Source organism: Leuciscus leuciscus, assembly GCF_965113295.1.
Source record: "Leuciscus leuciscus genome assembly, chromosome: 9".
In the NCBI taxonomy this organism is placed as follows: Eukaryota; Metazoa; Chordata; class Actinopteri; order Cypriniformes; family Leuciscidae; genus Leuciscus; species Leuciscus leuciscus.
In genome coordinates, this window is record NC_138733.1 from 5,138,131 (window position 1) to 5,160,510 (window position 22,380).

Here is a 22,380-nt window from a genome sequence, read left to right on the forward strand (position 1 = left end):
CATATGGATTAGTTTTACGATCGCTTTATGAACATTTTCATAAAAAGTGTCAGTTGTGTAGCTTGTCTGTTGTGCGGGACAGAAATCTGTCAGATTTCATTAAAACATCTCCATTCGAAAATTAACAAAAGTCTTACGGGTTTGGAACGAAATGAGGGTGATTTAGAGTGATTGATGTCAGAATTTTTATTTCACTAACATTTAATTGTCTCAAAGGAGCATTTTTCAAAGGTCCATTCAAGCTAAAACTTTCTTTTGAGACAAAAAGTGTAACTTTAGTTATTTAGATATTTTCAACAAAGCCTAGTTTTATGTTTGATACGCGTCTGTCACGCAGTCTATATGCAGGGAGCTCAGAATGTTTTTATGCGCAGGCTCATTTATTTTTCCATTGCATAATTACAAAAATATTTTGGATTGATGTGGAGCGTTCAATTAAGGAAAAATGTAACATTGATTTGCGGCTGAGTGGATTTGACATGATGATACACTTCAATGATCATGGGATGGAGAAAGATAAAGGCATACTTTATACAATTGTTAATATTAATGGGAAAGTTCCACATTCATAAAATGAAATGGTCTGACTCCAAATCTAACTTTTCTTGCTTTAAAAATTATTTCAAGCTTTATTGTTCTGTTTTGTGTAAATAGGCAATTAGAGCTTATAGCACTGTAAGCAGGTACGATGTTGTATAAAGTAACACCCTTTTCTGTTGTTTGTTATAATTTTTTGTTCTTGTCCTCTGGCACTGTTTTATTTTATTTTACTTTATTATTATTTTTACTTTAATTTGAATGATTATGTCTCATTGTATTGTTCTGGTTCATGGTATTAATAAAAAAAATAAAAAAAATGTTTGTAGGCGCAGGCCGCGCGCACAGTGGGCGGAGCTTCTGTCTGTAAGCCCCGCCTCCCGTTCAGCTGAACACAAACTTCTTTCACACACCAAACACACAGAAGTCTGCGTGTCATTATTACACAAGAGCCGCGCTGACGCTCCGACGCGCCGCTCGCCGCATTTTCACGCTCACATTTATGTGCCTGAATGTGTGTGGAGAGAGAGATCTGTTGTTTTTGATCTCTTCTCCGTCTGTGTGAGTGAGTGAGTGAGTGTGTGTGTGTGTGTGAGTGTGTGAGAGCTGCAGTCATGGCTGTGGACGGAACAGATCAGCGCGCGCTCCAGTATGAGCAAACTTTGGTAAGTCTTGTTCTCCTTCTCTGTTCTGTTTTCGTGTGTTATCTGAGAGACTTTGATTGAGTGTGTGTTATCAGATATCTTCTGCTGTTAGAGCTGTCAGTTGTGTGTGTGTGTGTGTGTGTGTGTGTGTGTGTGACTCTTGAGCTGTTGATGAGTAAAGTCACCTTCATTTATACAGCGCTTTTAACAATATAGATGAAGCAGCTTTACAGTGATAATAGGAGAGTACAGTAACAGAGATTGTTTGGCTTTCCAGCAGATCTAGATTAAAGTTATTGTCCAGCTAAAGTTAGTTAATTTTTGTATTTTTATTGTGAGCGTTTAGGCTATTTTAATCTCTGTCTGTTTTTAGTTCATGTCTAAATTGAGGAACAATCATGATTCATAAACCATAACGTGATGAGCGTGAATCAGAGACAATCTCCCTCTCTCCTTCTGTTTATATCTGTCTTTCTTTCTCTTCTTTTTCTCTCCCTGCATCTTTCAGTGTAGCTGTCTTTCTCTCTTCTTCACTACACACACACACACACACACACACACACACACACACACACACACACACACACACACACACACACACACACACATACACACACACACACACACACACACACACATTTATACAGACACACACACACATTAATATATATTTCACAGTATAATCAGCCATTAAAGTTTGATGATTAATTAATTTATCTGTGTAATGTACACACCCTCTATACTTAGTGTATAGACAGAATAATTAATATTTTCTTTCATGTTTTTGAAAGAAGTCTTCAGTGTCACATGATCCTTCATTCTCACATGATCCTTCATTCTGATATGATGATTTGCTGCTCAAGAAACATTTATGATTATTATATTATTATTATTTTTTACATGAGTTTTGTGTCTAAATGTATGTCTAGCATATGTCTCTATTGAAATAGTATAAGTAAATTGTATAGTAATATTAATATTAATATTAAAAAATATTTAAGTAAACGTGTGTGTGTGTGTGTGTGTGTGTGTGTATGTGTGTGTGCGCGTGTGCGCAGAAGTCATTGGCCATAAATGTCTTTATCATTAGTTCAAAAGGAAGATAACGATTCTGTATCAGTATTTACGCAAACAGGAACTCTGCTGAATCAACACAATCTCACACACACACACACACACACACACACACACACACACACACACACACACACACACACACACACACACACACACACACACACACACACACACACACACACACACACACACACACACACACACAAAGGCCTTTGTATTTTAGCTGGTCTGAAAGAGACAGGCTGAGAACTGAGCGATGGACACACACAGTATCAGTGTGTCTCTGATTTTAAAACATCTTTTATGATTCATTATTGGCCTTTAATCAAATCTAAAGATGCATTTCTCACGACTGCCAATATTAATAGCTTTTCTCAACCTGTTTTACTTCCGCATACTTCCGTAATTCCCATATTAATCCATTAAGAATGTATCTGGATGGTGTAAAATGCTCCGTTACATAATTTTCACAGATTGTTTGTGATTTTCATTCTGTTCTGTTCTGACTGTCTCCCTTTAGTCTCGTTTAGTCTCGTTCTTCATTATCTGGAGCAATTTTGAACCCTTGCAGTGCAGAAGATCTCATGCAGACTTTCTCTCGTTCGGTATTCAGCACCGGGTCGTGAGGCACCCTGTGCAGAAATGCATTGTGGGTACTGAAAGACAGTTAATGGGTTTAAAGGAGAACAGGAACTTTAGTTTTACATAACATCCTTTCTCTCTGTCTCACAAACCCAGTTGTCCGTTCCAGTCGAGCTGATGTCTTGTTTTGGTTCTGGTACAAACATTAACACGCACTTGTTTTGAGATCCACTATCTCATTACGCTTCATAAATCATGCCCTCATTATTAGAGGGAAACCTGTTATTGAAACACTCATAAATCACGTCAGATCTGCTGATGTCCATAGGTTATTAATTATTATAATTATTATCGCCGTGTTGCGATGTCTAGGTGTAATCCTGGAATAACTGAATCAATAAATCGCGTGTGTATTTCCATTGTTCATAGTAACAGATAAGAGTCGTCTTCAGATAACACTTACACACATGGGGTTATTGATTAGTTTTGCTCTTGATCTTCACGTGAGGTAATAAGTGTATAACATGTATGGGAATGTTCTCTCACATGGGCTCTCTGAATCTTGATGTTCATATAGTCGTTTGACTGACAGCTGTCAATCATCCAATCCATCGTTAGAATGCCAAATTGTTAAAAGAATATACAAACTTATCTGACATGCTGCCGATTTCCACAGAAATTAATTCTGTAAAACACTCTATAATGGGCGTCTAGCAGCTGATTTCACCTTTTTAAAAGTATAAAAACATGGTAATGTCACATGCAAAAATAAATCTTTAGGATAAAATATTTTTTTTATTATGCTATATTTTATATTTGTTTTGCTATACTATATTATTTGAAAATATTTGTTTTATTACATTATATATTATTAAAATATTTGTTTTATTATACAACATTTTATTTGTTTATTTATACTATATTTTTTGGAAATATTTGTTTTTATATTATATTATTTAAAATATTTGTTTATTATACTGTATTTTATATTTGTTTTATTATGCTATATTTTAAATATTTTTTATATTATTTTAAAGCTGCCGTCGGCAAGTCTGGCAGATTGGGTCGATTAGCCAAAATTTTGAATGTTTACAACTCTCATGCCCCTCCCCACTACCAGCGAGCACCCTCCCATCGAGGTCGTGCTCGTCAGTGCGTCACTGTGCGTGTGTACCTGATTTTCTGTGAACGCGTCCGTCTCTTCAGCATCTATCAACACCATGGACTCGGAGGTAGGCTGCCCTGGCTAATCTATCCATAGATAGCAATAACCGAGGAACTGGAAGCTTGTTAGTAGATTTTCTCTCCGCCATCACGCTTCATGCAATCTCCAGGCGAACTTCAGGCGTGGCGTGTGCATGTGATATTGTAACGTGCGCGTCTGCGCGAGGGAGAGGGGATCTGTGGCGTGTGCACGACCTGTGATTGACAGTCAGATCTCACACCCCCCTGCGCTGATTGGACCTGATGAAGCGGGAGCGCTGGATTTTTGCAAAACAAATAACACGCTCCAGGTGGAGTTAGAAGCTCGGGTTTTTTTCTAAAACCACCTTATTTATGTTGTTCTGTCGGATTATAGTGTCGATTACACTGAATATGATCAAAAAAATGTTGCCGACGGCAGCTTTAAATATTTGATTTATTACACAATTTTTTTATTTTTGGTTTGCTATATTATAGTATCATATATTTTACATACAATATTGTAGTTTTTAAATACAATATAGTTTTATTGTTTTTTTTATTAATGCTCAAAGTTATTTTAAAAAGTTGTTAAATTCGTTAAGACAACACTAATGTAATAATAAAATATAAAATAAAACCACCAATAAATTCAAGGAGAGAGAGTCTAGTGCTTTTGTCCAGAAACCCAAAGGTCGCAGGTTCAATCTCGCGTAGGTTGAAGAGTTACAGAGATGCCTGATGAGCTTTTAACCTCTGGTTACCCTAGTAAACCTGCACTTTCTGTCATTTAATCTTGGATTAAAAAGTATCTGCAAAATGACGGATGTCCTCACTCAGTATTTTTGTCTTGTTTTCAAGTACAAATATCTAAAAAAAAATTTTTTTGCATTTCAGTAAACTGGTGTCCATCTGCTTAAAAAGTGCATTATTTATGTATCATGTATTAATTTTGCATGCAAGTGTTAATTTAACATCCTTTTGATCACATGCAAAGCAGCCCAGAATAAAAGTGAACAAACACACGCACGCTTTGCTGCAGGAATGATGAATCTCTCATCAGTAATGTGGTGAGTGAGTTCATTCCCGCTGCCGAACATTTAAAGGAATTAAATGACAAGTCTGAAAAAGAGAGAAGAAAGTAAGGAAAACAAACCACATTCAATGAAAGAGTACGACTCCGCACCCAGTAAACAAAGACATGGTCCAAATCAAAGATCCATGCGTGTGTGTCAGAACTGTAATAAATGTGTGGTCACGCAGATCAAAACAATTCATCGACATATTTCCTCTTATTATGTGACCAGACCAACAGCAGATAAAACCCACCCGCAGCTCATAATGAATGTATTTACCTCTCCAACTCTTTTAGTCTTGTATTGTTAGACTTTTTGACTCTGGCTATAAATTGTGGTCCACATTGCAGCTAATTTTAACCAATAACCATCCAGACCAGAAAAGAGTTAGTCAGACTGACATGTAACGTGACCAACCACAGTTTGTTGTGTTCGGCATGTTATTTAGGGCTGGTAAATCTAAAAGTAGACATAACTTATCAAAAAAGGCAGGATATACAGTTGTATGTTTTAGTACCTATTAAGTAATTCAATTAAAATGCTTAATTTCTTTCAAAGATTTGATGCGATTGTAGCCCCTCCGGTTGTACTTTCACCACTATGACCGGGATTCAAACGGGCTTTTCTGACATGGGAGGTGGGGGCGCTTAACGAGGACTTTAAACACCGTAGCCTCTAGTGTCAGTCGCTGGCCTCAGTTACTCTCACCCCCCCTTAAACCTCATTCCCATCCGGGTCACGGCACCACTGCAACCACTCCGGTTGTACTCCCACTCCGGTTGTACTCGCACTCCAAGTGGGATTCGAACTGGAGTCTCCGTCATGGGAGGTGGGTGCTGTTGCTATTGCGCCTCTTGAATAATAACTAATTCGTCACATTTATATAGCTCTTTTCTGGGTACTCAAAGGGCTTTTACATATGGAAGGGGGAATCTCCTCAACCACCACCAATGTGCAGCATTGGATGAGGCGACGGCAGCCATATTGCGCCAGAACACCCACCACAAACCAGCTTATTGGTGGAGAGGAGACAGTGATGAAGCCAATCAGTATATGGGGATGATTTGGAGGCCATGATGAACAGAGGCCAATGGGCAAATTTGGCCAGGATGCTGGGGTTAAACCCCTACTCTTTTTTTCGAAGGACATCCTGGGATTTTTAATGACCACAGAAAGTTAGGACCTCGGTTTAACGTCTCATCCGAAGGACGGTGCTCTTTGACAGTATAATGACCCCATTACTATACTGGGGCGTTAGGACCCACACAGACCTTGAGTGGGTTCAAAGCTCCATGCTCTCAGACCTGCCTGGCCAGCCCAGGGAGGGTGCCTCAGTCCCGGGCACAGACAGATCCGTATGCCTACTGGAGCTCGATTTCTAGCAAAGGCGGTCAAAAAATGGACCCTCGGGGTGTTGTCGTGGAGAGGGTAAGAAGGTGCAGAGCAGGGTGTCCCTCCTCATCGTGAGTCCCACTCAGTCACTCTGGGTGGGTTTAAAATCCAGATTCCACCGCGGTGGAGCTCTGGAAGTATGAAACCTCCAGAAAAAGACAGGCTGGTTTTCTCAAAGTGCATCCCAGGCAGGGTGCACCATTCCTGGGCATGAATCAAGCTCAAACGCCCATGGAGGAATTGACCCTGGGCTGTTACATTCACTCCTTAAACCTCACTCCCATCTGGGTCACGGCACCACTGTAATCCCTTCGGTTCTACTCGCTCCGCTCCGAGCAGGAATCGAACTGGCGTTTCCGATATGGGAGGCGAGCGCACTAACATGGACGCTAAAGACAGCAGCCTCTAGCGTCAATCGTTAACTGGCCTCTGTTACACTCCCCACTGAAAACCTCACTCCCACCCGGGTCACGGCACCACTGTAACCCCTTCAGTTGTACTTTCACCGCTATGACCAGGATTCAAACTGGCATTTCCGACATGGGAGGTGGGAGCGCTAACAAAGACTTTAAAGACTGCAGCTTCTAGCATCAGTCACTAGTTGGTCTCTGTTACATTCACCCCCCTAAACATCACTCCCATCCGGGTCACGGCACCAATGTAACCCCTCCGGTTCTTTTCGCACAGCTCCGAGCAGGATTCAAACTGGGATTTCCGACATGGGAGGAGGGCACGCTAACAATGACTTTAAAGACCGCAACCTCTAGCATCAGTCGCTAGCTGGTCTCTGTTAAACTCTTCTAAACCTAAATCTATCCGGGTCACGGCACCACAGCATTAATTTATTTATAAATCTGCATACATTTATAGGCAGTAAAACAAATGTACAAATGCATAATTTTAATAATATTTTTTTTCTGCATTACTTTAATGAGTTATTTAGAAATGTGCGTAATTGTCATGAAAACAGTGTTGCAGTGCAAATAAAACTCTTGATGGTCCTCAATGGTGGTGTAATGTTGCTAAAGCAGAATATTTTCTTATTTCTTTTGGTGTTGGACTGAGATTCACCTGCAAACCTTTCCACCCTGACTCCAGGAGAATGTGTCAAGTAGAACTTGTTGTTTTGAGGAAACTTGATATTTTTGTGTGTAATTATGCATCAGACTCTTTCTGGCACTGTTTCTTGTAATTTGATATTGTTTGACGCTTTCTGTGTTTTCAGGCTCAGACAGTATTCTCTGTTGACTATCCGTCTGTGTGTGTGTGTGTGTGTGTGTGTGTGTGTGTGTGTGTGTCTCGCAATGTTTTTTCTCCATTTCTGTCACCTGATGGAGTTTGGGTTCCTTGCCACGTTGAGGTCTTAGTTGAGGTCTTAGGGTGTGTTCACACTTTGCATGTTTGGTTGGATTAAAAAGAACACTCTTGCGGTTTCTCTGTTAGTGCAGTTCATTTCAGTGAGTGTGAACGCTGCCCTCCGAACCAAACGAGGACCGAGACGCTGAAAAGATGGGTCTCGGTCCATTTCCAAATGAACTCTGTTGCAGTTTGCCTGTAAAATGAACGCAACACAGCATTCTTTGAGTTCTCAGCTGGTAAAAATACCATCATATGTACACACAGACAATGAGCACATTTAACGCGCAGCATTATTTTGAATGTTCAGTAAGTTCCGTCATAAACGCCGTTTTTTGTTTCATATCATTAGGTTAAGGCTTAAAGGTGAACAACTAAGCGAACCAGGACAAAATTTATCACTTTATTTTTGGTCGTGACCAAAAGAACCAAGAGAACTGAACTACAAGTGTGATATGCTACCATGAACCGAACCGAATTGAGCTGAATAATGACGCTGTTATCTTTTTAGAGCTGCTTTATAGCAGAATTTGTCTCATATTTGAAGTTTGCATCGATTACTTTCCTGTTTGTTTCTGTAAAGCTGCTTTGAAACTATTTCTATTATATAAAGCGCTATAAAAATAAAGGTGACTTGACCTGACAAAGCTGCTAATCTGAATACATTTGTGTGATATCCCGTAAACACAAAGATTCTCACGTAATTTGATCTGGTGCAACACACACACACACACACACACACACACACACACACACACACACACACACACGTCTTTGTTTATAGTTCTCTCTGAACACCTGCAAACAGCCTCTGGCTGTAATTTCTCTTTCTTTGGCTCTTTCACAATTTCCTGCAGTTGAGAATGCCCTCTTCCGTGTGTGTGTGTGTGTGTGTGAGGGAGAGAGTGGGATAAAAACAGCTTTCTTCTGGACCGTGTCCAGAGCTTCTCCATCAATCTTTAGATGTTTCTATTGGGCCAGTGGGCTGATGTGAACGTGGTCGTCATGGATACGTGTTCTTTTGTAGAGCGAGAAATACTGTACCAATCCAGCTCTCTCTCTCTCTCTCTCTCTCTCTCTCTCTCTCTCTCTCTCTCTCTCTCTCTCTCTCTCTCTCTCTCTCTCTCTCTCTCTCTCTCTCTCTCTCTCTCTGTCTGTCTCTCTGGTGTCTGGGAGTGAAAGATTCACTTTTTTCCTTTATTCATTCATTCACTCCATCTCTCACGGGAACCATGGTGAAAAGACAGAGGCGGATCACACACACACACACACACACACACACACACACACACACACACACACACACACACACACACACACACACACACACACACGCATAGAGAGTTCTCTCAGGTGTGTGTCTCTGGGTGTGAGACTCAATGATAAGATTTAATGAGGGTGTTTTTCCCAGTACACCACTGAACTGAATGTGTGTATGCCAGGATTTGCCTAAATGTCCCTAAAACTACAGTAAAATCTAAAATCAGCACTCAAAAAAAAAAAAAAAAAGTTCAATGTGGTTCTATATAGAATTCAGGGGTTCTTGACTCTGTTTTAAAGAACTCTTTATGCCAAAAGGTCTTAAATGATTACATAATACTTTCATGTTTGACAGGTTATTTCAGTTGTTTTCTAGAGATACAGAATGTACGAGCGGTTTAATTATTTTTTTAATTACAATTAAAAATGTATTGCAACAAACATAATAAATCAAAACTAAATCCATAAAATGTTCCCGTGACGGAACCCTTGAAGATTCTGTTTAGAACCTTTTCCTCTCAGAGAGAACTTTGTGAAGAGCAGCAGAGAAGCAACACAGATTAATATATAGAGTTAATAATGTGTTATTGAACATGTTCAAAGGTTTGTGTGAAGGTTTAGAGGTGGAGGATAGAAAGTGTCAATGCAACAAACATGCTGGATGTGAACGCGTTTAGGTTTAGACCTCATTAATGTTGTTCATCTTACAATATCATTGACATTTTGACATCATTCAAGAGAAAAAATATAAATCACTTAAATTTTGCTTAAAGAAAGTAAAGCTATTTTAGCTGTTTGTGGACTATTTTTGAACTATATTGGGACTTTTTGCTTATTTTGATGACAAAAAGTTATTGTCATCAATGTAATTTGTCTAGATGTTTTTCTTTGGATGTTTTTCATTTTTCTCAGTTGATTTTCTCAAAGTGATTTTCATTACAGTATTTTTTTTATAACTTTTTGTATTACATCAATACAAATATAAAGATATACTTATACAAATACAATATATAGATATAGAAACATACTATATAGCATCTATATAGCATCATTACTCCAGTCTTTACAGCATTTATTTGAAATAGAAAACAGCAGTTATTTAAAATATTAGAAATATTTTGTAACAACGTACAAAGGCCTTTACTGTCACTTTTGATCAATTTAATGAGTCCTTTCTGAATAAAGTATTAATTTCTTAAAAAAATAAAAAAAAATAAAAAAAATATATATTTATTATTATAATTTTTTTAATATATTTTTTTTCATTATTATTTTTTATTGTCCAAAAATAATTATACATCATCAGTTTGCCTAAAATAATGGTGACACTTTCAAAAGATCTCATTTGCATTATCAAACATAAATTAATAATGAACCGTTTTTACAGCATTTATTAATATCTGTTCATTGTTTATTCATGTTGGTTCAAAGTGCATTGACTAATATTAACAAATAATACAACTTTTGATTCTAAAATGCATTAGTTAATGTTGAAATGAACATTAACTAATATTCTGCAGCACCAACGAATCAGAGCTTACTGTAAAGTGTTTTGTAATTTGTGTCCTCCTAATAGTTTGACTATATTGTCACTATTATAAAAGCATTTTAGGCTGTGTTATATTATGACTGTATAGTTTGTCCGCTGTGACTCGTGTTTAATAACCTCATTGCATAAATAAAGGGATTGTGATGCCGTCCTCCAAACACACACACTGAATCTCAGCTTGGCTAAGTTGAAGTTGGCGTGGGTGTAAACAGTGCCGTGTTTGGAGGAAACGTCTCATTGTGTTCAATGTAAATGTGTCTCTTGCTGCATGTTGAGATGTTAAATGTAACCAAAGATTTTCCACAACAGAATTAATGTCCTTGTTTGCTGAAAACACCAGTGTGTGTCCCGACACCAAACCCTGATCGCTTCATCTGTGAACCCATTCAAAAAATACATGCAATATCGTTCCATGCATGTTCATTGCAATTCATTGCAGTCATTTTAGTATGCATGTTTGTTTGTTTGCCAAAAATCAGCAAAGTATAGTGTTTTTATTAGGGGTGTAAAGATACAGCGGTCTTTAAATGATTCAGTTAAAGTTAAAAGTTTCTTAAGGGAAAACAAATGATCTAATGCTGTACATTTAGGGAGCCCTTACTTGCACATTACTATAATATTGAAGGTTAACAACTGAGCCAAAACTATTAGCCTAAATTAAAGTTGCTATTTATTTTTTTAGATATTAATAATCAACACTCAAATTAAAAAAAATTATGAAAAATTATTGTTTTTACTTCAATTCGTTGTTGAAATAGGCTTATCAGTCAGGCGACACAGTGACTGTCATTGGCATATTTTAAACATAGCCTACATTAAATAATCAAGACATCATTAAAGGGGTGGTTGATTATGATTTCACTTTTCTAACTTTAGTTAGTGTGTAATGTTGCTGTTTGAGCATAAACAACATCTGCAAAGTTACGACGCTCAAAGTTCAAAGCAAAGGGAGATATTTGCTTTTAAAGAAATCGCTTTTTAAGGACTACAACAAACGGCTGGTAGAGACTACACCACATTCCTCCCGGGTTAGTGACATCACCAACCCTAGAATTTGCATAAACCCGCCCCCTGAACACGATTTATAGATTATCATGACAGAATATGCTAATCAATGACTAGAAGATAACTACACATCAGCTACATAAACTCATCAACTAACCATTCAGAAATGTCCTGTTGCTTCTACATGTTGTCACTTCTTCTTGAGTCTCTCCATCATTGTCTGACTCCGGTTTGAACATAAGGCTAAACGTTTTTGAAATTTTAAGTGCATGTGTGTGTGAGGTAAAAGGACACAAGCTCTTGAAGCTCCGCCCCCTGTGCCGGGAGCAGCGGCTCATTTGCATTTAAAGGGACACACACAAAAACGGTGCGTTTTTGCTCACCCTCAAAAAGTGACAACTTTAACATGCTATATAAAAATATCTGTGGGGTATTTTGAGCTAAAACTTCACACACACACTCTGGGGACATCAGAGACATATTGAATATATATATATATATATATATATATATATATATGTATATAATGCATATATTTAGAGAAAGTTAATTTCTCTAGCTGACTAACAAGCTGTGGAAACAGAATGACTGTCCTGAGGTAAATGTAATGCTATGTGGGATTTTGTTTACAAGCTGTTTTACGGTCTCTCCGCCGTCGAAACACTGATTGGGCGATTACACGAGAAATAATACGTTTCAGTAAGTTGTACTGTATCTGAACATGCCTTCAGATGTTCATTCATCTTTATTAGGAAGAGATGGCACCTATATAGTGATTTGTCATGCCACATTAAAGAGCGTCAAAACGGCATTTATTGTTTGAATTTCATGAGAAAATGGACTCAGTTTGAAAAATGACACTTTGTTTCTTATCAAAAGTAACAAAACGTGGAGCTGATTGCGATTATTGGTGGTCAGGCTCGCTGTATTCGTCATATAGGTACACAGACACATGAAAATTCGCGGGACGAATACATGTCGTTACACCCCCTAATTACTATTTAATCAAATGTCAAGGAAGAAAAATTAGTTTTGTGACATAAGGTAAAGTGAGGTCAACCTCAACAATAGTCTAGGGCTGGAAGGGTCGTGTTCGAGAGTATCGCGGTGTACTGTCGAGGTTTTTCTGTTCGGTTTAAATATCGTTACACCCCTAGTTTTTATTAGGGCTGGGAGAAAAAATTTAATTTAATTTATTTTATTTTATTTTATTTTATTTTATTTTATTTTATTTTATTATTATTATTATTATTATTATTTTATTTTTTACGATTCTAAAATCGTTTTTTTTATTCCAGAATCTATAATAATTCAAATTCAATTGCTTTATTTGTGTCCTTTGCTCCTTGCTTGTAGACGAGGTTGACAGAAGTTAGCCACTTTCGTTCCCACAGAAGTGTGTCGTTATCTATGAGTGTTGAGTGTCGTAACATCACAAGTGTTCGCGTGGAAGTGACGCGAGACTGAACGCACTGAAAGCCCTCGCGCTGCTCAGATACTGAGAGAGAGATAAAACAGTAGAGCTGCACGATTCATCTTTAAATACTGTGATCTCCATTTAAACACCCACACAATCTTTCAATTCGTCTGTCTATTAAACTTTGACAAAATCATATCGCAACATTCAGAGACCCGGAGAGAGTCGTCATGAAACAGCTTCACAAACAGTCTTTTCAACCTCATAGTTTCATTATTTCTGTGACGCAATAGTTAAAATGATCATAGAAGTACTTGGATAAAAGTTTAAAGCTCAAATATGAACACTGATGTCTGCGATAGCGATCAAAATCAGCTTTTGATAGAAACTTGGTGCTTAAAATAACGCATTTATCGATTACATTGTTTCGCCAGTAGGTGGCGACAAGTGACAGTTAAAAAATTTATTTGTTATTGAATCATTTTTTCAAGAGACTGTAGTACTGTATGATGCTTCTGAAATAAGTCAGAAAGATGTGATGATTTGTTTTTGTAAATATGATTCATCTTATACATCATGTATAAGTGTATGATTTAACTTTTCCCAATGGTCTAGTGTTAAAAAAATTGCAATATATTGCAATATCGTATCATGATAGTATTGAATCAGGAGGTGTATGGTCCCAGCCCTAGTTTTTATGCACTACACCATTGCTTGTCATTTAAAAAGCTGCTTTGTTTTGAAAACTGTCACACTTCTGACAGATGTTGGCTCATTTGTATCCTCACTAGTAGTAAGTTACTCCCTGAAACTGCTTATTAGCGGTTACAAAAGTTAAGCTCCTTTTGTTGTTTAGCACGCCTTGTACTGTTGGTACACACTCTCACCTGTGTCCATGAGCATGTTGCGTCACTGAAGGACCTGAGTTCTGAGAAGAGGAGGCGTGGGTTCAGTGAAAGTGTTCAGGAGATTTCACAGGAATCACAGCGCTTGATAACCTCTGGAAAACTCTGTCTGCATTCCTCTGTAATCCGCTGTGAGACACACACACACACACACACACACACACACACACACACACACAGTCACACACACACAGTCACACACACACACACACACACACACACACACACACACACACAGTTAATACTCGGACACAAAAGCAAGCGTCCAGTGTCTTTAGAAAGAACAGATTTAATCAGCGATTTGGATTAGCCTGGATGCAAGAATTGCAGTCTTGCAATAAGACAAAACCAGTGCTTAACTAGCTAGAGTTATAGATGTCATAATAGAGGAGTGTCAGATATTCTCCGTGTGTAAGTGTGTGTGTGTGTTGTGCAGCGCTGCAGATGTTGTCTGTCTCACATCTGTCTGTCTCTCCGGCCGGTCGCTGTCTAATAATAATGTTTTATTTGTTCCCGGAAGCTGATTGGTTCTTTTCATCTCATAGCTCCGCCCACAACCACATTTATTAGCTCACAGATCATATTCTTAAAGTAACGATAAAAGTATAAATTTTCAAAAAAAATACAAAAATTGTGTATTATATATTAGCATTCATGTTACTTTACAAGACTTAATTTTTTATTGACTTTAAAGTTTTTAACTTTATAGTTAATTTGATAAATTGTGTAATATTTGCGTTATTGTTACCATACTTAAATTTTTTTATTAACTTTGAAGTTATAACTTTAAATTTAATTTACAAACAAATTACACACATATTTGCATTCATGTTACCATACTTTACAAAACTTACATTTTTTTAAATTAACTTAAATATAATTATAAAATTATATATAAAATATTTTTTATTATAAAGTTAATTAAAAAAGTTACCATACTTAAATGTTTTTAATACAATTTGAACTTTAAATTTGATGAAAAGTAATATTTGTATTCATTTTCAATGAATTATCATACACATTTTTTTTATTTCTTTTTACTTTAAACTTTCTGAAAAATTCCATGTTTTTAAACAATTTGCATACGTGTGTGTGTTTAAATGTGTGCGTCTGAGACCCAGGAGGAGTGTCTGCCTGGTTTTGTACGGAGGCTTTAGTGTTATTGTTGTGTAATTGTTTTTTTGTTCTTTTTGTATTGTTTTGGCTTCAGAGAATGTTCTTGTTCCTCAAGCTTTTATTAAGACACAGATATGAAACCAAATCCTGAGATTTATGTGTTCTCGCGCACACACACACACACACACACACACACACACACACACACACACACACTCGCACTCATGCACACACTCACACGCGGACACACACACACACACACACACACACACACACACACACACACACACACACACACACACACACACACACACACACACACACACACACACACACACACACACACACACACACACACAGTCTAAATTGTTTCAGTGTAAATGGAGAATTATCTCGTCACGTGTGAAGAAACAAAGTTAATTCCTGTTAATTCCCTAAATGTCAGACAAAAGTCAATTGTGTGTGTGTGTGTGTATGTCTTGCATAACTATATTTTCCCCTTTGTTTATTCTTTATCAGTGTTCCCATCAACTTCTTATCATCTTTTATCTTTTCCATCTTTCCATTATTGTTTATATCTTCCCCTCCTGTTCTTTTCCATCCTACCGTCTTAAGTTCACATTAAGAAGACGCTCCTAATAACTTAATGGACGTGAGTGAGCGCGTGAGTGAGCGCGTGAGTGTGCGCGTGAGTGTGTGTGTGTGTGTGTGTGTGTGTGTGTTAGAGTGCTGTCAGCACATCATGGTCCCAGCTTTTCCATCTCTTTCTGAATATGAAATGTTGTTTTATTGTAAGTCCACCACAGAAACTGATCTCAGACGCATCACTCAGCGCACCTCTGTCAGTTTAACCTGATTTAATAATATCAAATATAAATAAAAATGTATTTAAGTAAGAAATGAAGGTAATTGTGGGTTTATATCTTAAGTCAGGAGTGCGACATATAAACTTGCAATTCTGACTTTTTTTTTCTCGCAATTCAGAGTTTATAACTAGTTAATAACTTGGTGGATGGAAGATTTTATAGTATTACAGCAGTAAACAAGTAGCATTAACATACTTAATTATACAAAAACTGGTTTCTTTTGTTAAAGTGTAAATAATAAAATCGAGTAACTGATGCCAACCTTTAATATTACAACCCATTTCTGCATAATTAATTTATATTGCATACGCAGAATAAAGGGGCGGGGCCTGGTTGAGTTAGTTAGTAGTGTGTTAAACTGGCGGTTATGGTAAGGGGCGGGGCATTTTCCAAACACACTCGAAGCCCTCGACCAATCACAACACACTGCTCCAGCCGACCAATCAGAGCACAGTGTGCTTTTCAGAAGGAGGAGCTTCATAGAGACAGCAAGTAAACAGAGCGTTACTGACAGACTGGGAAGAGAGGAGCCGCAACAATGGAGAATATGAGGAAATTAAAATAATCAACATTCAAGCAGGAAAACCTGTTCTAGTAGAGCATAAAAACTACATCAGGACTTTGTAAAAGTGCATAATAGGTCCCCATTAATATGTCCTGTTAAATTAGATTTAAATCAATCAGATATCATGTTACTCATTGAGCGATTCCTCGTTCTTCCCTGTTTCTTGTGTTTCTCTGCTCTCTCTCACAACACACACACACACACACACACACACACACACACACACACACACACACACACACACACACACACACACACACACACACACACACACACACACACTCTGTTGCAGTATTGTCACAGCTGTAACACTCACCATGGACATGATGTACTGTGCCATTCACCACAGGACAACACACACACTTTAGGACAGACTCCCTCTGTGTGTGTGTGTGTGTCTGTGAAGTGAGTGAGTGTGTGTGTGTGTGTGTGTGTGTGTGTCTGTCTACGTGTGTGTGTGTGTGTTGTGGCACTGAATGGTGTCACAGTAATGCATCTGAGCACGTGCAGAAGGAACAGCTCACTTTGTGTTCGGTCGCCCACAGAGATGGACCACAAACACCTCTGTCTCTCTCTCTCACACACACACACTTCACAGAGACGGGATGCAGCGATTGGAAAGAGAGATGGATGGAGAGATGCAGCTGTGGTTTTCACACTGTTAGCATAATTGTGACACTGTCAAAGTTCAAACCCCGTCCATCTCTCTCTCCGTCAGCTATCACTCAAGTTCACACCAAGAACCATAACTATAATGATAACTATATTAGCGTCCACATCAGCGATATTTTTTTTAGCATCTTACTGTAGTTGTTGCTAAATATAACAACTCGCTCAGATAAGAGAATAAAACTGTTAACGAAACCCAGATATTATTTGTTTTGTTTGTTTGTTTGATCAGTTGTGATCAGTCGCTCTTCAGCGCCCCCTGTGGCCGTGTGAGGAATTACACAGCAAAAAAATCTTTTCTTCTCTGTCTTTTAGGAGGTCGTTCCGACATGTCTTTCCTTCTGCTGTCGTTCTTCCTGTCGTTCTTCTCTCTCGCTTTGTTCGTGTCTCCCACTCACTGAAAAATTAAAATTCTTCTCACACTGCAGGATGAATAAACCTACTGTTACACAGCCAAACATCTCTCTCTCTCTCTCTCTCTCTCTCTCTCTCTCTCTCTCTCTCTCTCTCTCTCTCTCTGCTTCTGCCTTTCTGTCTCTCTACATGTGTCCATCTGTATTTGTTTCGCTTGTATATCTTGCTTTTCTCTCGTTCTAATTCATCTTTTCTTCCTCGCCCTTGTTTATATGTACACTTTCCTCTTTGGGCGAGTTCAGCACTAACAGCTCAAACTGTGTGTGTTTGCTCATTCCTAAATGTGCTACTCGAAGGAATGTGTCTGAATTTCCGTGGATGTGTTTGGTAATGAACTGTTCCTACACACACACACACACGCGTTCGGTGACCCGTTGAGGAGGTGCGTCAGGTTAAGCTGACTTCAGACCGTTTGCTGTCTGTGATGGATTGAGGTTGAATTCGCTGACTTATTAAGGGCAGAATTTGACTCTTTGAATCTCTTTCTGCACGGACACACACACACACACACACACACACACACACACACACACACACACACACACACACACACACACACACACACACACACACACACACACACACACACACACACACACACACACACACACACACACACACACACACACACACACACACTCAAATTGAATTGCAAAGTACTTGGCACTTATTGCCGTGATTGTTTTCAATACAATATTGCCATTTAATAGACTCACCTAAAGAATTACAAGCATAAACAACTAAATAAAAAGGAGTAGCATAAACACAACACTGAACGTTAAGAATTCTCTCTTATTCTGTTGTTTGTTATATTGCATAATATATAAACATACTAGAGCTGCACGATTCTGAACAGACAACTAAACATAATCATTTACTAGAGGTTCTGACAAAATGTTAATTGCTGCAGTCTATTTAAAACGTTTAATTTAATTTAATTTGAATGAAATATTTAAAAAAATAAATCTCTTGAACGAATTATTCAATGACTCACTCATAAATACTTCTTTCATTACTGGATGAATCAGTGTTTTTGAACAAATCTCTTGAACGAATGATTCAATGTCACTCATAAAGACTTCACTTTTTTCGTTACTGGATGAATCAGCGTTTTTGAACAAATCTCTTGAACAAATTATTCAATGACTCACTCATTAATACTACAATTGTTTCATTAATGGATGAATCAGTGTTTTTGAACAAATCTCTTGAACAAATGATTCAATGACTCAATTGTAGTATTAATGAGTGTTTCATTAATGGATGAATCAGTGTTTTTGAACAAATCTCTTGAACAAATGATTCAATGACTCGCTCATAAAGACTTCACTTTTTTCGTTACTGGATGAATCTGCGTTTTTTGAACAAATCTCTTGAGTGAATGATTCAACGACTCACTCATAAAGACTTCAATTGTTTCGTTACTGGATGAATCAGTGTTTTTGAACAAATCTCTTGAATCAATGATTCAATGACTCACTCATTAATACTTCACTTGTTTCATTACTGGATGAATCAGCGTTTTTGACCGAATCTCAAGAGTGAATGATTCATTGACATACATTTTTAACAGTCACTTGCCGCCACCTACTGGTGTAACGATGTAATGATACTCTCGTTATTTGAAGCGTTAAAGTTACTTTCAAAAGGATTTGCTCTATTTCGATCTCTACTGTAGATATCAGTGTTTATATCCGAACTATAAACTTTTATCCCAGTACTTTTGAATATTTGTGACAGAATGAACGATACTGTGTGGTTGAAAAGACTGTTTGTGAAGCGGTTTCATGTCTACACATCCCAGTGTGATTTTGCCCTGCCGCCTCTACTTCACACTAACTTTAAGATCCATGTGAAAATTGTCTTTATTGGTTAAATTGCAATAAAAAATAAAAAAATTGATTTTTTTTTCTGCAACGTACAAAAATCTGCATGCAACTGTTCGTACAGCTTCACATGCAAAAACTGTATTATATAATAAGTGTATATACAGAATAGTAAACTACATGATTAAGCGCAAACTTATTGGAGGTTTCAATTTACCTTGACTTCCCTTAATTTAATTCATAATAAGTCATTAATTTATTAATTTTTATTAAAGCCGAGCCATGCCGTGGCGGCACGTTGGCCCACAAAGATAGCTTTTTAACGTAGTGTTATGAAGCAGACGTGCTTGTGTGAGGTAGACACTTTGCCGCCTCGACTTCACACTACTTTAAGATGCATCTGATATTTTTGTTTATTGGTAAAATTGCACTAAGAATAGCGTGCACAAGCATGTTTTCTGATTTATTTTGTAATGTTAATAAATCTGCATGCAACCACTCGTACAGCTGCAAATGCAAATTACGTATTATATTATATAATAAGTGTGCAGAATAGTAAACTACATGATTTAGTGCAAAATTATAGGAGAATAAAAGAAAATGGTCGCAAAACTATTATTGGTTTTTCAATTTCCCTTGACTTCCCTTGATTTTAATCCATAATAATAGATTAATTGATTAATTTCTAAACGCATAATGTATATAGAAAATATACCATAGAATAGAATAGAAGTGAAATAAACTGTACATTCAGTAAGAAGTCTCTGTTTTATCTCTCTCTCTCTCTCTCTCTCTCTCTCTCTCTCTCTCTCTCTCTCTCTCTCTCTCTCTCTCTCTCTCTCTCTCTCTCTCTCTCTGATCTCTCTCTGATCTCTCTCTGATCTCTCTCTCTCTCTCTCTCTCTCTCTCTCTCTGATCTCTGACACGAGTGTTTTCAGAAGTTGCTACTTTAAATGTTGTTCTTGTGTTTTGGTTAAAAACACTGTTCCTCGGGGTCAGTCGGGTCGGGGTCACGAGTCTGGTTTGTCCGGCTGCATTTAGGACGCATAACTGCACGCAAACACACGCACACACGCACGCACGCACGCACACACACACACGATAATCATAGCTTTCCCCTTCTCCGGGACTTTGTTGTTGCTGCATGTTTGTATGGTTTTATTGTGTCTGTTTTTAGGCCTGTGCCTTTATAACTCATTTTCCCTTCATGCTTTTGAAGATTTTTTGTCTTGATGTGGGTCATGTGACCTTGTGAACACTTTATAAACCAACAAAAACTCTGTTTAACTCTCTCAACTTTCTGTCTGTTTCTCTCTTTGCTGTAATAAAAGCCTAGACTGATAAACTGCATTTTAAAATAATTATTCTTTTGCATCTGTTCGAGTGTCACGTCAAGGACAAGTGTGTGTCCGTCTCCTGTTTTCCCATCAGTGTGTGTATGAGGGTGATGTAGTGCTCTAGAAACTCTGAGGAATGTGTTTGTGTATTTAAAAAAAAATAATAAAAAAAAATAATAATATATAATAAATAATAATCATAAATGTTTCTTGAGCATCAAATCATCATATTATACTGATTTCTGAAGGATCAAGTGACACTGAAGACTGGAGTAATGATGCTGAAAATTCAGCTTTGATCACAGGAATAAATTACACTTTACTGTATATTCACATAGAAAACAGCTGTTTAAAATGTATTTAAAATATTTAAATATATATATATATATATATATATATATATATATATAATCACAATTTTTACTGTATTTGTGGTCAGATAAGTGGAGTTTTGCTGAGCAGAAGAGACTCTTTCAGAAACATTGGTAAATCTTATTAACCCTTGACCTCTGGTTGACTTTAGATCAGTCAGTGTTCCTGCAGGGCTTTAAAGCGAGATGATTGACAGCTGAAACCAGCTGATGATGCGCTGCTCATCAGATCATAACCTAGACACTTCCGGTCTTCCAAACATTAGATTCCACCTTTTCAGCAGGGCAGGGAAATCTGGGAAAACACTTCCTGTCTCCTGTGTGGAATGCTGACAGAGCAACACACACACACACACACACACACACACACACACACACACACACACACACACACACACACACACACACACACACACACACACACACACACACACACACACACACACACACACACACAGAAACTCACAGACACACACACACACACACACACACACACACACACACACACACACACACACACACACACACACTGGGTTGGTAAGTTTATCAGGTGTCGTTAAAGTACCTGAACTGAAACAAAGAGGTGAAATTTGTGTGGAAACATTAAGAGGGAAGTTGTGTTTCTAACAGATACGAGTGTGTGTGTGTGTGTGTGTGTGTGTGTGTGTGTGTGTGTGTGTGTCGGGCACAAAGAAACCTGTTTCTGAAGAAGACTAATATGATAGCTGCACTTTGACCTTCGGCCTTTTGGGTGTGTGTGGAAATTTAGAGCTCTGGAGGTCAGAGACATAAAAAATAGAAAATCAAAATCTGCAGAACATCAGCAGAACAAAGAGTGCGCAAACATCGTCTTTCCACTACTCTATAATCACATATATTATACACACACACTTTATTAAACATTTTGTATATATGTTATGTATATATATGTATGTGTGTGTGTGTGTTTGTATTTTTGTGTATATATATATGTGTATGTCTTTTAAATTTTTTTATATAATATATATTTGATATATATATATATTTTATTTTATTTTATTTTTTTATTATTATTTATTTTTACATATTTATTTTATATATTTTCTGTGTGTTTATATAATTTTATATATAAATAAGAAATATTATATTTAATACATTTGTATATGTGCATGTCTATGTGTCCCTGAGTTTACTGTGTGTGTGTGTGTAGATGTATGGCCGCTACACTCAGGAACTGGGTGTTTATGCGAAAGAA

At 37.5% G+C, this 22,380-nt stretch overlaps 1 protein-coding gene across 2 annotated transcripts in view; it reads left to right on the forward strand.

The window, feature by feature from the left end:
• The first annotated feature begins 938 nt into the window (after positions 1–938).
• Positions 939–22,380, forward strand: part of clcn2b (chloride channel, voltage-sensitive 2b) — an 82,133-nt gene continuing 60,691 nt past the window's right edge. For both annotated transcript variants that reach the window (XM_082179970.1, XM_082179971.1), the window contains exons 1-2: positions 939–1,202; positions 22,336–22,380. The exon at positions 22,336–22,380 is cut by the window's right edge and continues 109 nt beyond it. In XM_082179970.1, coding sequence (XP_082036096.1) covers positions 1,152–1,202; positions 22,336–22,380 — 96 coding nt within the window. In that variant the 5' untranslated portion in view covers positions 939–1,151. The remainder of the gene's footprint in view (positions 1,203–22,335) is intronic.